The sequence below is a fragment of the Plecotus auritus genome (genome assembly GCF_963455305.1).
Source record: "Plecotus auritus genome assembly, chromosome: 9".
NCBI classification, from domain to species: domain Eukaryota; kingdom Metazoa; phylum Chordata; class Mammalia; order Chiroptera; family Vespertilionidae; genus Plecotus; species Plecotus auritus.
In genome coordinates this window covers 46,103,887-46,118,847 of record NC_137783.1, presented here as the reverse complement: position 1 = coordinate 46,118,847, position 14,961 = coordinate 46,103,887, and the positions used below count along the sequence as shown (strand labels likewise).

The window sequence follows — 14,961 nt, the reverse complement described above, 5'->3', positions numbered from 1 at the left end:
TACCTAGAGTCGTGAAATCCATAGAGACAAAGGAAAATGGCGGTTGCCAGGGGCCGAGGGGAGGGAGAATGGGGAATTGTTGTTTAATGAGTACAAAGTTTCAGTTTTACAAGATGAAAAGTTTTAGAGAAAGGTTGCACAACAATGAGAATATATTCAACACTAGTGACTATACTCTTAAAATTGTTAGTATGGTAGATTTTATGTTGTATACTTTACCACATTTTTTTAAAAAGTGTTTGGAAGTGGCCCCAAGGGGCCTCTCCAGGCGATGGAAGATTTGAGATGTCATGGTCCTTCGATCCCTCCTTTTCTTCTACACGTTCATTAGCTTGGTGTTTTGTTGTTGTTGTTTTAGGAATTAACAGTCAGTTTTGTTGGGCTCAGACCAAAAGACCATTAAGTCTTGAAGACCTCTGTGTATCTGTCAGTTTTCTTCTCCACCTTCTTTTTGGCCTGTTTCTGCATCTTCACGAGCTGTCTTTTCTTCCAGTAATGGATCTTGGCCCTCTCCTTCTCCTTCCCTCCAGAGTGGCTGTGACTGCCTGGAACTTCCAGCCAACCTCATGAGCCAGGCGTCCCAGGTAGGCCACCCTCCGTGTAGGCAGCCAACCTCAGTGTAGGGTTCCAATGCACAACCTTGGGGGCCGCAGGAACCATTGCTCTTTCATGTCATAGGCCAGCGGGATCCCAGCAAACACCTTGAGGTGGTCCAAGTGGTCCGGCCTGCTTGGCCTCACACTGTCTGCAAAAGATGCAGTGGGGGATGGGGCTAGGAAGTGGTAAGAGCCGACGGAGGGGTTGGTGTTCACCCGTTTGCAGAGGAAGGCCAGGTACTTCATTTTGTTTCTGTAGAAATTGCCAGAAATGTTGATACCCTCACAGTGCACGTCCACCACCTTCCGGCCCAGCAGCACCTGCTTGGCCCTGATGGCCGCCAGGCGGCCCAGGAGATGCCTTCGCCATTCAGTACCAGGACCTGGCCCTTCACCGCCTTCAGCAACTGCCTGGGCTCATCAGTATTTTCAATAAGCCAGGCTCTGTTCTAGACATAAAAAATGTGGGCTGACATTCTATTGGCAGAGAAAGACAATACATAAATTTGATCCAAAATACTCATGGCTTTTCTTTCGTTTTCCTTTTCTTAGTGAAAAATTTACCATATTTATTTACATGTGGTTTATAAATTACCATATTTAATTGTGGAGCTGTAATTTATTATTTATTTATTTATTTATTTATTTATTTATTTATAATATGTTTTATTGATATTTTCAGAGAGGAAGGGAGAGGGATAGAGAGCTAGAAACATCGATGAGAGAGAAACATCGATCAGCTGCCTCCTGCACACCTCCCACTGGGGATGTGCCCGCAACCAAGGTACATGCCCTTGACCAGAATCGAACCCGGGACCCTTCAGTCCGCAGGCCGACGCTCTATCCACTGAGCCAAACCAGTTTCGGCCTGTAATTTATTTTTAAAACTTCTGGAGCTCCCCTGGCCAGTGTGGCTCAGTGATTGAACATAAACCTATGGACTAATAGGTCACAGTAGGTCACGGCTGGATCCCCAGTAGGGAGTGTGCAAGAGGCAGCAGACCAATGATTCTCTCTCATCATTGATGTTTCTATCTCTCTTTCCCTCTCCCTTCCTCTCTGAAATCAATAAAAAAAATATTTTAAAGGGAAAAAAAAACACTTCTGAAGCTCATTTTATATATTTTGTGTATTAAAACATTTTAAATTTATTTACTTTTTATGGAATTTATTTGAATGACACTGGTTAATAAAATTATACAGGTTTCAGGTGCACAGTTTTACAACACATCATCTGTACACTGTATTATATGATCACCACCCCAAGCCAAGTCTCCATCCATCACCTTTATCCCTCCTATACCCTTCTCCACCTCCCTCCAACCCTCTGCCCCCTGCAGTCACCACACTGTTGTCCTTGTCAATGAGTTTTTTCGCTCTCTTTTTTTATATATGAATAATGCTGCTATGAACATCTATACTAATAAAATAGAAAGATGCAAATTGGCCATACCTTCGTGACGCCCACCAGCCAATCAGGAGTGAGTATGCAAATTAACCCAACAATGATGGCGGGTTAACTTGCATATGCAGACGCCAAGTGGCCAGGGGGGGCAGGGCGGGACACTTATGTTGTTGCCATGGTGATGACGCAGGCATTCCACACCGCCCCAGCCACTCAGGGCCTCTGGGCTACATGGGAAGGTGGGGCCAGAGCGGAAAGAGGTGGCTCCGGGGCGGAACGGAAAGGCGGTGCTGGCAGCCAGGGAAAGGAAGGCCCATTCTTGCACGAATCTTCGTGCATTGGGTTTCTAGTTCATATATAAGGTTTTATGTGGATATCTGTTTTCATTTATCTCGGGTATATAGAAATGAAATTGCTGGGTCAGATGGTAACTCTATATTTAACATTATGAGGAATTGTAAAATAGCTGCACCATTTTACAGTTCCTCCAACAATGTATGAGGGTTCCAGTTTCTCCATATCCTTGTCAATACTTGACATTATCTGTCTCCTTGATTATAGCCATTCTGGTGGTATGAAATGGTATCTCCTTGAAAGGTGATTTACATTTTCCTAATGACCAATAATGTTAAACATCTTTTCATGAATGGCTTATAGGTCATTTGTACATCTTCTTTGGAGAAATGCCTATTCAGATTCTTTGCTCATTTTTAATTGTTATAAGAGTTCTTTATACATTCTAGATGTAAATTACTTATCAATATATGATTTGCAGCATATCTTCTCCCAGTCTGTGGGATTTTTTTTTTTTACTCTCTTGATTGTGTCCTTTGAAATACAAATGTTTTTAAATTTTATAAAGTCCAACTTGTTGATCATCTGTTTTATCACTTGTACTTTTGGTGTCATATCTAAGAAATCATTGACTAATCCAAGATCATGAAGATTTATTACTATATTTTCTTCTAATAGTTTTATAGTTTAGCTCTTCCATTTAGGTCTGTGATCCACTTTGAGTTAATTTTTGTGTACATATACCTTTTTCAACAATTCATTGAAGCCCTGTCCAATGTGGCTCAGTTGGTTAAGCATTGTCCCCGTGCACCAAAGGGTTGCTGGTTGGATTCCAGGTCAGGATACAGGTCAGGGCACATGCCCAGGTTTTGGGCTCTATCCCGGTAGTGGGTGTGTGGAAGGCAGCCAGTCGATATATTGCTCTCACATCATTGTTTCTCTCTCTCACTCTCTCTCTTCCTCTCTAAAAATAAGTAAAAAATTCATATATTGAAGTGTAATTTACATTCAATAAAATTGATCAATTTTAAGTATACAGTTAGTTTTATCTTACATACTTTTAGTTATTCTATATTGTCGGATTTTTTTTTCCTGAGAAGTTAGTGTGTGTGTCACTACCCAGTGCGGGGAGAGATAGAAAGAGAAAGAGAGAATCAGCTTCTTAGGGGTTCCCACTTACTTTGGCTTTCCCTTGCAGCCCCAGGGATCCATTTAATTATATATGGGTTGAATGAATGAATGCAGTAATCAAGTGACAGTCCACCAGTGTCTGCTTTCAGAGCCACTAGTACTACATGACCACAGTTATTGCCACAGTTGGAATGGGGATGAAGACTCCTCACTGGGCTCCTGCATGGATATGTCTGGGTTTAATGGGCTATATTCTAATTTGTGATTCTTTCATAAAGAGTCCCCTTTCAGGATAATGACAGAGTCCTGTAATAACCTATTAATTGGGCCTGGTTTCTGTGCCTCATGTTTCCTCAGTCTTATGTTGGGCTGACTCACCAGCACTTGGTCACCTCTACCAGCAAAAGTAGGATGTGGCTGACCCAGACACCCTGAGCTGGGGAACCAGGAAGGCTCGCAGAGCTGAATGGAAGGACCAGGAAGTAGGAAGCCACACTTCCCATCTTAGGCCTGCAGCCCTGCTCACTGAGCCATTCTTGGCCTTTGAATTTTCTTCTGAACCATGAGGTAAAACTAAAGGAACCCCAAACACATACACCCCTCGTGCCATGACCAGGGATCAAGTAACCTTGGGGTATTGGGACATTCTAACCAACTGAGTTACCTGGCCAGGGCTTATGAAAGGAATCTTTTACAGGTTGCTTAATATATGCCAGGCTTAGACGAATACAGCTTAGAAGAACAGCTATCTGAGCACATTACTCCAAAATGATGTTTTCCACAAGAATGTATTAAGGTCATATGTTGACATGACTGTTGTTAAAATGATGGCTTTTGAAAAGATGTTAGAGAAAAGCAGGACCAGAGGGGAAGGAAGTCAAAGGTGGTCCCTATTGTGCAGGGTGCTTGCTCTACAGCCAGCTCAGGCCTCTCATTTCTTGCCCAGCCACAAGCTTCCTCACTATTACCCCCATTTTACAGAGGAAACAGAAAGTGACTTGCTCAAGGTCATCAGCTTAGAAATGTCTGAGCCAGGATTCAGACCCACATTTCACTATCTTTACTGCATGGCGGTCTTAGTCACAAGGACACTACCTCTCCCAGGATCTCAGCCTTTAATATTCCTCTACACTAGGCAACAGGTGTAATAAAACCACAAAGTCTTAGCCCCATCTTCCCTTCAAAAGCCCAATATCTGGGGCAAAGCTTCCTGTTGCATCTTAGGAGGCCCAAGAGCTCCCACTGAGGAGCCCTTCGGTCCTGCTTGTGGAGATTTGCAAGCCTGTGACAATGAAAAAAGCCCATCTAGCTTCAGGAGAGGGTGTCTCAGCTGAGCTTTCTTGGGAACTCAAGCTTTCCTCTGGCCTCAGTCGAACCATTTAAGAAAAGCTGAGTGTGCTTGCTGGAAAGGGGTTAATGGTTAGTTGCATCCAGCATCTGTATACCAACAAGACTCTGCTCCGGAGCTATCCACAGTTGTTTTCCTTGCTCCTCTTTTGGGGCCAGGGAAGCACAGCCGTGAGCACTGGCACAGATCTGAATTCGTGGGAAAGTGACACCACACAGATGTTGAGCCTGCTTCACTCCCAATTCCTACCCTGAGGGGCTCAGTGGACAGGTCAGCCATGGTCAGAAGAAGATGGCCATTCAAGGGCTTGGGCCTCTGATTACTAATCTGTAAAACATTACAAACCCCCACCAGACCCACACTTCACAGGGTGGCTATTAGGAGGATATATACTCAGTAAATGAGTGTGAGGGCTCTCCTAAAACTGCTCTGGGTACCTTCTCATTTGCTAACACCATTTTCAAATCTAGTTCTAACACAAATTCATCCATTTTGGGGAATAAGTCACTCAGTTCTGCCACAGAGATACGAGTTTTCAAAACCACCCCAAAGTTCAGGACCTTGTGTCAGAATCTCTGATGAAAATTCCTGGGGCTCTTCTCCAGCTGCACTTGGCCAGCGTCTCCCCCGGTGCCCAGGGATCTGTGTGTTAACTGGGGGCCCAAGGGATTTGACCACACACTCGAGTGGAAGAACTACCGTTTTACAGTTGGGCAAACAAGGCGTATCTGGGACCAGGAAGAGAAACAAGGGAGATAACAAGTCTCCAAAGGCCAGTGTGGGAGGACTGCCTGCCAGTCCCAGGGAGTGAGAAGTGGAAAAGGCCTTGGCCTTCATCTGGCCCAACCTCAATTTCACTGATAAGGAAATTGGGGCCCAGAGAGTACAAGGAGTCCAGGTCATCCATGAAAACAGGTCTGCAATCCCCTTGCTCTCTAAGCCCTCACTTGTCCTTCCTTCCTTTACCTTCATGTGCATGGGTATCTGTGTGTGTTTGTGTTCTGCACCTGCCTGGGCCACACCTCCCATGAGGTCATGTCCCTTTCTGAGCCCCACTTTCCTTGTCTAGTAAGAGCCTTGAAGGAAATAGTCTTTTTCAAAATCCATGGATTGATATCCATGCCCTATAGCCTTTTTCTATCCAAAGATAAAATTTGTAATTTTCATGATTGCAGCACAAATAGAGCTTTTTAAACAAAAACAGTTTCTTGCAGTCCTTTTATTACCTGTAAGGAACTTGGGCTTAGGGGGCCCTTGTACCTGGGCCTCGTAACCCAGGAGGCAGCCAGGTGAGCTCTGCCTACTGACTGTGGCTCTGTGGGAGGTCTGACTCACTCCTCACCTTCCAGTGATTTCCCCTGGTAGCCTCAGTCAGCAGAGCCAGGGATCCAGGGTTCTTGGCACAGATGGCACACAACCCACATACCTCCATTACCAGGCTGGCAGGCAGCCCCGGAAAGGGACAGAGAAATGCACAGGTGGACCTGAATTTGATTGAACCCACCTTTTAACAGTACCCATCCCACTCCCTTTTATTTCTTAGCACTAATAAGAGACTCAACCAACTTTTAACAAACACTTTTTTTTATTAGAAAAGTACAAAATATTGCATAGGTCTTAATACTTGAACATCAAGTGTATTCATGAACAGGGAGTATCTTCATGTAAACAGTTCTAGATGGAAGACCCAGATGGCACTCCTCTGGGGCAAGGGTACCAGCCCCCACCCCAATCAGCCCCACCACTCACAGATAAACTCTTCAGTACACTTCGGGGGTGGGACAAGTGCAGCTCCCAGGTGTATTTTTTTTTCTCAAGTGTCAAAGATCCCCCAAGTGATCCCAACACCCACCCTTTTCTACTCTTACATTCATGCGTCTGTAAGATAGCTGCCTGGAACAGGTCAGTAGTGAAGCTCCGGTCAAAAAAACAAAAGATGCAAAAACAAAGAATATACACATTTGGCCCCTTCAGACCATGAGATACACAAAACACCTCGATGACCTCCCCCTTCCCCCAGGGCCAGCTACCTTGAGCACACACGGATTGCAATTGCAGAGGCCAGTGCAGCCCAGCTGCTCTCCTGGCTGTCACACCACTGTTGTCTTAACTGTCAGTAACAATAAAAAGAAGGTACATGCTACATACACATCCAGCCAGAAGCCTGGTTACCCCCTAAACCTTTGTTTCATGCTACAGTACTGAGGGCAAGCCTGTGCCCACAAAGAGAAGCCACCTCTACACCTCAGTGAGCTTCCCAGGAAACACTCCCCCACCTCCCCTTCCTCCCCTCAAGTGGCTGTTGTCAGTTCTCTAACTAACAGGCAGCAGCTCCTCAGCTCCTGCCTGCCAATGTCCACCCCAAAAGTTCAGTTGTCTGCTGTGGGGTCGGTTGTCGGCCCCCAGACTCAAGTTCAACATTCTTCAATGAGCAGCTGTTCGGAGCTGTACAGCTTCTTCTTGATAACTCGGAAGCCGGTGCTCAGCGTCAGGGACTGGCTGAAGCCAGGGACGAAGGGGGAGTTGGCGGAGCTAAACAGCCCCTGGATCTTGGGCCAGAGGCGTGAGTCCAGGCGCAGCACTAGGGTCAACTGGAAGGTGGGCACCAGGCTGGCATCGAGGGCCAGCTGGCCTATGCTGTGGCAGCTCTTGCCCTGTTCTACGCAGACGTCCAGCAGCGCCCCCCGCAGGCCGCATGGCTCACTGTAGGCCAGACGCAGCAGTTCTTTGCCCACCTGGCTCACCAGCTGGCCAGGCATCAGCAGGCGCGCGGGGCGCCGCGACCCCAGTCGTGCCTGGGCCAGGCTCTCCTGCAACAGCTGCATCAGGTTGGCACACAGGTGCTCGTCCTCGGGGTCGCTGAGCAGCTCAAAGTCAGGCAGGGACACCCCATCCAGGTATGCCGAGTCTGCAAGGGAGAGCACACAGGAGAGGGTGTCAGAGCAACTCGCTCGCGGCGATGATGTTTCCCTAAGAAACCAGCACTCAGTTTCCACCCCACAGTCGTGCCCTACACTCCAATCCCCCTCCTCCACTCCTCCATCCCTCCGCAATCGGGGTTCTGGTGGGATAGGAAGCCAAGGTGGGTTTGACTCCTTCCAGCGCGGTGCTCCTCTCACCTCCCCGGCCCCTGAGTCGCGGCTGCCCCCGCCTCCGCCCATGGCTTACCTTCCTCCGGCCCAAAGCCACTGTTGCTGCTATCCAGAGACTCGCAGTCCGAGCTCTCCAGGCTCGCGCAGCGGCCGAGCCCCTCTTCTCGGGCCGCCGACCCCCAGGCTGAGCGCGGCGGCTGATCTGGGGTGGGCGTTCGGGACAAGGACGAAGACGAAGAGGAGGAGGACGACGAGAAGCGATCCCAAAGGCTAGGCATGGTGAGGACCGACACCAGAACGTTTGCAGATGAGCTCAGGATACGGCAGCGCCGAAGACGCTGTAAGACAAGAGGGGCACGGACCTGGCGTCAGTCTGGGGGCTGCACCCGCCGGGGAACGGAGAACGCTAGGACCCGCACGACTGAGGCCTCCCCGCGCAGAGATCGGCACATCTAGAAGGGACACTTACCAGCTAGCGCGGTCAGCGAGAACTGCTGGGACGAGTGCCGCTTGAATGAGTGCGCGAACTGGTGCCAATCCCCGAGCGCTGCCCGGACTTGTCCCCTCTAACCACTCTCACCTCCCTCTCGGCCTGCTGCGGTCCCTAGCACCAGCGCCGAGAGGCTATAAGGACTGGCTCAGAGAAGCCACGCCCCATTGGAGCAGCAGCCCAATCCAGACCCGGGAGTGTGGCCGGCCTCCGCCAATGGGTTCCGGGCGCACGTTCGCAACGTTCTCTCCTGCCCGGTGACAGCGGCCTGGCCCCGCCCCTGCTGAGCCCCAGCACTTTGGCGGCCGAACCCCGAGCTGTGGCCACGCCCCCTTTCTAGAAAGGCTCCTCCGTGGCTGCAGCTGCCAAGGTCCCCGAGGGCGCTCGCGGCAGGGGTGGATCAAGGAAAGACTTGTTTATTATAGGGTCGTGTTGCTGGGGGATGGGGTAGCCGTCACCGCGCGGGGGGAGAGGCAGGGGAACTTGAAGAGGCGGTGGGCAGGGAAAACGGTTGCCCGAGTCTGGGAACTTGGGAGCTAAGCGTACAACTGGGCTCACGGATGGATGCCCGTGGGACGGTGGAGCGGGGAGCTGACTTTAACGTGGCCGGCCCTCCCTCACGTACCCCACGCTAACCCTGCTCTGCGAATGATCCGGATATGGAGATGGGGTCCCAAAACTGGGCAGTTCCGGGCTCCGAGCTCCTCCTTCCCCTCAGCCCACTTGCCCACCTGCCCACCCACCAGTTACTCTACAGTCCCAGGGGATGGGTTAATGAGGGGGGTCCGTCTCTCCCCTCCCATATGCGCCTAGTCCCCATACCGTGTCCGCAACCATCTCCCAACTGCTCCCAAGGAAAGGGTTGGGGGAGGGTGGTTAAAGGAGTGTTGATGGGCTGGGGTTCCTAGCGCCTGGTCCTGGGGCTGAGAACTGGGACCCAAATCAGATGGATGCACTGAGCCACCCTTGTCCCTACTGATGTCCGCGGTGCAAAAGTGACTCTCGGGCCCACAGTGGCCGGGAGCCCTCGGGCGTCCGTCGGGTCCTAGCGCCCCTGCTTCCAAAGAGCTTTGTGTGAAAGACACGAAGGGTTGCATCAGGACCAAGGATCTGTATCTCGGAAAGCCCGGGAGTGCAATGGCCATCCCATGTTTCATCATTCAGGTGGGGCCACAGGAAATCTGGCCAGGCAGCGGTGCTGGGAGACATAGTGATTGCTGAGGGTGGGGATAGATTAGGACTTCCTGGACCTTAATTTCTTTAAAGGTTTGTCGGTCTGAAACAAGAGGATCCTGATTAAAGAGGGGACCAAACTTACATCAGATGCTTCCGCCCCGGGGCAGACCGGAGCCTAACCCGACAGGTAGTCCTTGCCTCCAAGCAGGGTTGCACGTGACTGCCGTCTCCTGCTGGAGAGGTAAGGCCACTGCCATCCCCATTAAAAATAATAATAATAATAATAATAATAATAATAATAATAATAATAAAAGGCTGATCTGTGGTCCATCCGCACAAATCAAGACTTAGAACTGGAAGGGACCAGAATTCAATCCCTGCACCCCCACCCCCATTTTCCAGATGGGAAGCCACCCTTGGAAGCAAATTTATGGATAAAAAATAAATGAGGGTACCCAGATTAGGAGATATCTTCAAGACTGCAAGCAGAACAGAGTAGTTAGTCCCTTAGCCTCTGGGGCTTGCAAGGCCTGAACTCTGCCCTTTGTCTCCTATCCTCCTGTCACTTGCTGGGAACATTAAAGATATCAGGTCAGGGTAGTTATATGAAGTGCTTGGAGGGCTGGGGGTAGATAACATCCTGTTGAAGTGAGAAGAAGAGAGTTGGGGGTTACCTGTATGGTTGTGTCTTTCTGTTGCCCAGGAGAGAAGGTCAGGAAATTAATTCATCAGAGGACCATTCACTCCTTTCACCAGACAGACTGAGATTAGGAGATAGACTTAGGGTATTGCTCTCTCTCTCTCTCTCTCTCTCTCTCTCTCTCTCTCTCTCTCTCTCAATAAATGGGGGAGGGGAGTTTATTTCAGAAAACTGTGGAACACTAAGAAAAATGGAAATGTTTAAAAAGTGGATCTTCATAAGCAAACTAACCATCCAGAGCCAGTTTGGTGAGGTCAGTTTACTAGGAATCATTCATTCACTCAATAAATACCATCATGGAAGCAGTGTGCTAAGCACCTTTTTTCATTCACTGTCTCATTCTGTTACTAAAACACCCTTTCTCAAATGGGAAGGACTATGTTAATGGACACTGAGTAATTTTGTTTCTTTTCCAAAGAAAAACATTTGTTGCTGTCTCATTGTGTTTCCACAAAGTGATGAAAAAAGGACAGGCAGTCCTTTATCCCTGGAGCATTTTCCCAGAGTATAAGCAACTAGGGTACAGAGTAAAAAACCACCTGGAAGGAGGCGTGGTTGAGGCCTAGCAGGAGGGAGGGAGAAGAACTCTACATGGCTTCCCCTCTGATACTCCTCACTCTTGTGAAGGAGGGGGCAAATCCCCATACCTTTGTCTGCCAGGAGAACCTTTGGAGCTGGAAGGGGAATTTCCTATTAGTCCCTCTGAGGAGCCAGGGTGAAGGGTCTTGGTTCATCCCTGTGAAATGAAGGGTAGGATCCCTTCCACCTGCCTGGAGATGAAAAAAACTTTGTTACTACTTTGTACACCTTTCCCTGCTTTGAAGCAGATGGGATGGGGGGAAACCCAAAAATGTGTCACTCCTGGGAGGAGGCATCGCCATCCTCTGGCCTTTCAGTTAGCCATCAAAAATCCTATAAAGCCTGCATTTGGTGTGCTTCTCTCCCCACCCCACCCCCAACCCCCCATTCCCCTGTGGCCTAGGCTGGCTGCAGGTCAAGGTTGCCTTGGAGACCCAGTTCTGGCATCCTTTCCTCCAGGAAGCCTTCCCCAGTGCCTCCACTCCAAACCTCCATCCCTTAGGTGCCCCCCCCCCCCCTTAGGGCATCCTTACACTTTGTGCTTATCTCTGTTAATAATTGTTTCCACGTTCATCTTCCCACTGGACTATGAGCTTGTTGAGGGTGGTAGTCTACTTTTCTTAACTTCCAGTGGCTAGCACTTGAAGAGGCTCAGTGAATGTTCCTTGGGTGAAAAAATGAATGAATGAATAAATGGATGGCTAGATTAAGCAAGATGGTGGATTTTCCCAGAATTGCAGACCATCTGGATTCTCAGCATCTAGGTGGGCCCTTCAGCAGTCTTTGATGCTTCTACCTTTCTTTTTTAAAAAATATATTTTTATTGATTTCAGAGAGGAAGGGAGAGGGAGAGAGAGGTAGAAACATAAAAGATGAGAGACAATCATTGATTGGCTGCCTCCTGCACACCCCCTTACTGGGGATGGAGCCCTCAACCGGGGGATGTGCCCTTGACCGGAATCGAACCTGGGACCCTTAAGCCCAGTGGTTGCCAACCGGTGGTCCATGAGGTCCAAAAGGTTGGCAACTTTGGAACAGCCGTCGCCAACCAGACGCTCTATCCACTGAGCCAAACCAGCTAGGGCGCTACTATCTTTCTATCCCCTTTCTGGCAAGTGCTGCCAAGAGCCTTGGATGTATCTGAACATTTCCCATCCTCTTCAGCTCAGGTCTGGGAGTGGGGCTTTTAAGGTAACCCAGTTCTTCCAGTTGGAATATTGTCAGCAACCCCCGGAAGCTGGGGAGAGAGGTGATATTGTACAGATGGCTGACTTGTGGAGAATTTTTAAAAGCAATTAGTACTTTACCTTCAAATGCCTTAAAATACTTTTAAAATTGAGATGAAATTTACATATAGTAAAACTAACAATTCATTGGCATTTAGTGTATTCACAACGTTGTGCAATCACCACCTCTATTTAATTATAAAACATCTTTATCATTTCAAAGGAGACCAAACCCATCAAGCAGTTACTCTCCTCAAGATACTTTTGACGTTTATATTCCCTTGTTGTAGAGAGTAAGGCTGCTCATTTGCATAACTCCCAGAGGGCACCATTCCCATTAGTCTCTGCATTTACATATGTCTTCTTGAGAGCACTGGTCTCATAGACACAATGTGCAATGAGAATCTGCATCAAGACAACCCTGATGGGGAGACTGGTCATAGGCAACGTCCCTGGTAACTCAGGCCCATGGAGTTAACCAGGCCCCATATCCCAGTCTTTGTGGCCAGAGCCCTGACCATACAGACGTTGTCTCTTCCTGGGCTCTGCTCCATTCCCGTGGGACCCACTGCAGCCTGCAATTTAAAGTCAATGAGCACTCATGCCTGGCCACCTGCCCCTCCCTGTTCAGGCGGTTTCTGTCCTGCGCATGGTTCCCAGGGCCTCCGTCTGGCAAGTTGCCCCAGTCGGGTTTGGGGAGTTAAACCAGATCTTGGGGTGGGAGTGTGATCCTGGGAACCCCAGAATTCAGGATGGGAACCCCTGAAGGCCAGCCAGCTTGCCTGCACCTCTCTGGCCTACAGCCCTTTGGAAACTTCTTAGTAAGGGAGTGTAGGTGGTAGGAGGATCCAGTGGGTCAGGGGTCAGTGGGTGGGGGGAGGGTAGTATGGTGGTAGGAAGTGGGACAGTGAAGCCAGCAAAAGTGTTCCCAGGACTTCTGTGAGTTTTTTACTTGAAAAATAACAAACAGGTTAGTTAAAATAGCAAGATTATAAGTGCACCTGGCTTACTTGGAGGGCTGTTAAGCTTTTGACAGCCCAGGGCTTCATGGTTGGATTTTCACAGTGCTATTAGAGGGAGAATTAAAAACTTAGTGGGGAGTCCTTTTGCAAACAAAGCTACTTTTTGAAATGGAAATAGTAACAATACATTGTATTGTGCAGCCCTTCAAAGAAGCTTTTAAAATGTGTTATGTATTGCCCTACCTGGTTTGGCTCAGTGAATAGAGTATCAGCCTGTGGACTGAAGGGTCAAAGGTTTGATTCCGCCTTGACCCCCAGTAGGGGGTGTGCAGGAGGCAGCCATCAATGACTCTCTCTCATCATTGATGTTTCTGTCTCTCTCCCTCTCCCTCCTCTCTGAAATCAATAAAAATATATTTTTAAAAAATGTATTATAGTGCTCGCTTTGGCAGCACATATACTAAAATTGGAACAATAAGAGAAGATTAGTATGGCCCCTGTGCAAGGATGACATACAAATTTGTGAAGCGTTTCATATATTTTTTAAAAATGTATTATGTGTTTACACCCTGAGAAATGAATGTAGTGCCATTCTACAGATGAGGAAACTGAGGCCCAGAGTGATCCTTCATTAACCAGTGCCTTTCAAGCCTGATTGGTACAATCAGAAACATCTGAGGAGCTTGTAAACCATAGATTTCTATCTCCCTAACCCAGCCTTGGGCAAACTACGGCTGGATCTGGCTGTTCTATCCGGTTCTCTTGCTCTCCCCTCCGCTCCTTTACTTTGAATTTATATTAGTTCACACAAACACTCCATCCATGCTTTTGTTCCGGCCCTCTGGTCCAGTTTAAGAACCCATTGTGGCCCTCGAGTCAAAAAGTTTGCCCACCCCTGCCTAACCCCATTCTGATTTGTGCAAAAGCTCTGCAGGTCGTCCTGATGCTCTACTTTAGTTGGGTTGTCTGCTGACCTCCCAGAGAGATAGGTCCTGGGAGGAACACTGGGTTGGCTCCCCAGTCTATCAAAGGGCCTCTCTGTGGGTTGGGGATGGTTTGGGGCTAGTGAGATGGCATGCACCTGTGGAGACTAGGCCCACAGGTGATAATGATGAGCTCACAGCCACACAGTTCTGCTGGGCTCCTAGGTTTCACAATGAGGCAGGATAGTAAGAAGTTAGGAAAATTCCCCGGCAAATGGACCAAGGGAAACCGAGACAAGATAGTTAAACAAGGCCGAGCAATTAACAGCCTGCTAATAAATCACAAGATCTTATCTTCCCTAACCAAGGACATGTAGGAGCGGATGGTTTATACCTCTCCTTCTCAACCAGGGAGTAAGTAGCTTAAATCACCCTGGTCAGGGAGAGAGATAACAGAGACCCAGTTGGTGCCATAGTGCCAGCCAAACTCCAGAGAATGAAGTCAGGGGAATAAATAACAAAAAAAGCCCAATTAGAGCCAAATCCAAGATAAAAGGAAAGCAGTAAAGCTAACTAGGGAATGACCCCAAACTCTCCTATAGGCTCATTTGATGTATCAGCATATTCAAGAACAGACCTAGAAAACTGTTGAATATTCTGTTGAGACCCTCCCCTGAGATCTCTCCTGAAACTTCCACCTTTAGAAAACAGATAAAGACTCTCAAGACAGGTGGTGTGGCGTGCCCCTCTGCATGTCTGGACAGAGGTCCAAGGTCTGGTATGGAGAACCCTCATCCCTGAAAGGGGCTGACCCCTTGACTGTCATGCAATGCACATTTTCGGGGAACCTGATGCTAAATCATCGTTTAACTAACTTTCAACGTTTTTTTATTTACAAACCCTTGTGTTGAAGGCTGACTTTCAATAGATCGCTGTGAGGTTGCTTCATATGAAACCCCAACCCAGAAGCAGGTCGACCTTGTTTAACTATCTTGTAGATAACCTGCTTCTGGGTCCGGGTTTCATATGTAGCAGAGCA

The 14,961-nt window shown here is 48.3% G+C and overlaps 1 protein-coding gene and 1 pseudogene across 2 annotated transcripts; both read right to left on the bottom strand.

Moving 5' to 3' along the window:
- Positions 1-399: 399 nt before the first annotated feature.
- LOC308257820 (large ribosomal subunit protein uL13-like) lies at positions 400-5,265 on the bottom strand (annotated as a pseudogene). The gene is made up of 2 exons: positions 5,212-5,265; positions 400-1,045 (listed from the first exon to the last, which is right to left on the bottom strand). The product of its transcript is annotated as a large ribosomal subunit protein uL13-like (transcript).
- Positions 5,266-5,984: 719 nt separating this feature from the next.
- On the bottom strand, positions 5,985-9,484 carry DDIT4 (DNA damage inducible transcript 4). The gene is made up of 3 exons (XM_080642097.1): positions 8,336-9,484; positions 7,943-8,204; positions 5,985-7,682 (listed from the first exon to the last, which is right to left on the bottom strand). Exons 2-3 carry the CDS (start codon positions 8,142-8,144, stop codon positions 7,189-7,191), a joined length of 696 nt encoding a protein of 231 aa, XP_080498223.1. The 5' UTR covers positions 8,145-8,204; positions 8,336-9,484; the 3' UTR covers positions 5,985-7,188.
- Positions 9,485-14,961: the final 5,477 nt, after the last annotated feature.

What these genes read in the sequence shown, in the direction of transcription:
- DDIT4 (XM_080642097.1), bottom strand. Translation starts at nt 8,144, where the DNA reads ATGCCTAGCCTTTGGGATCGCTTCTCGTCGTCCTCCTCCTCTTCGTCT. An exon ending in TGGCTTTGGGCCGGAGGAAG is followed by an intron (nt 7,683 to 7,942) that starts GTAAGCCATGGG and finishes TCTCCCTTGCAG; the next exon opens with ACTCGGCATACCTGGATGGG.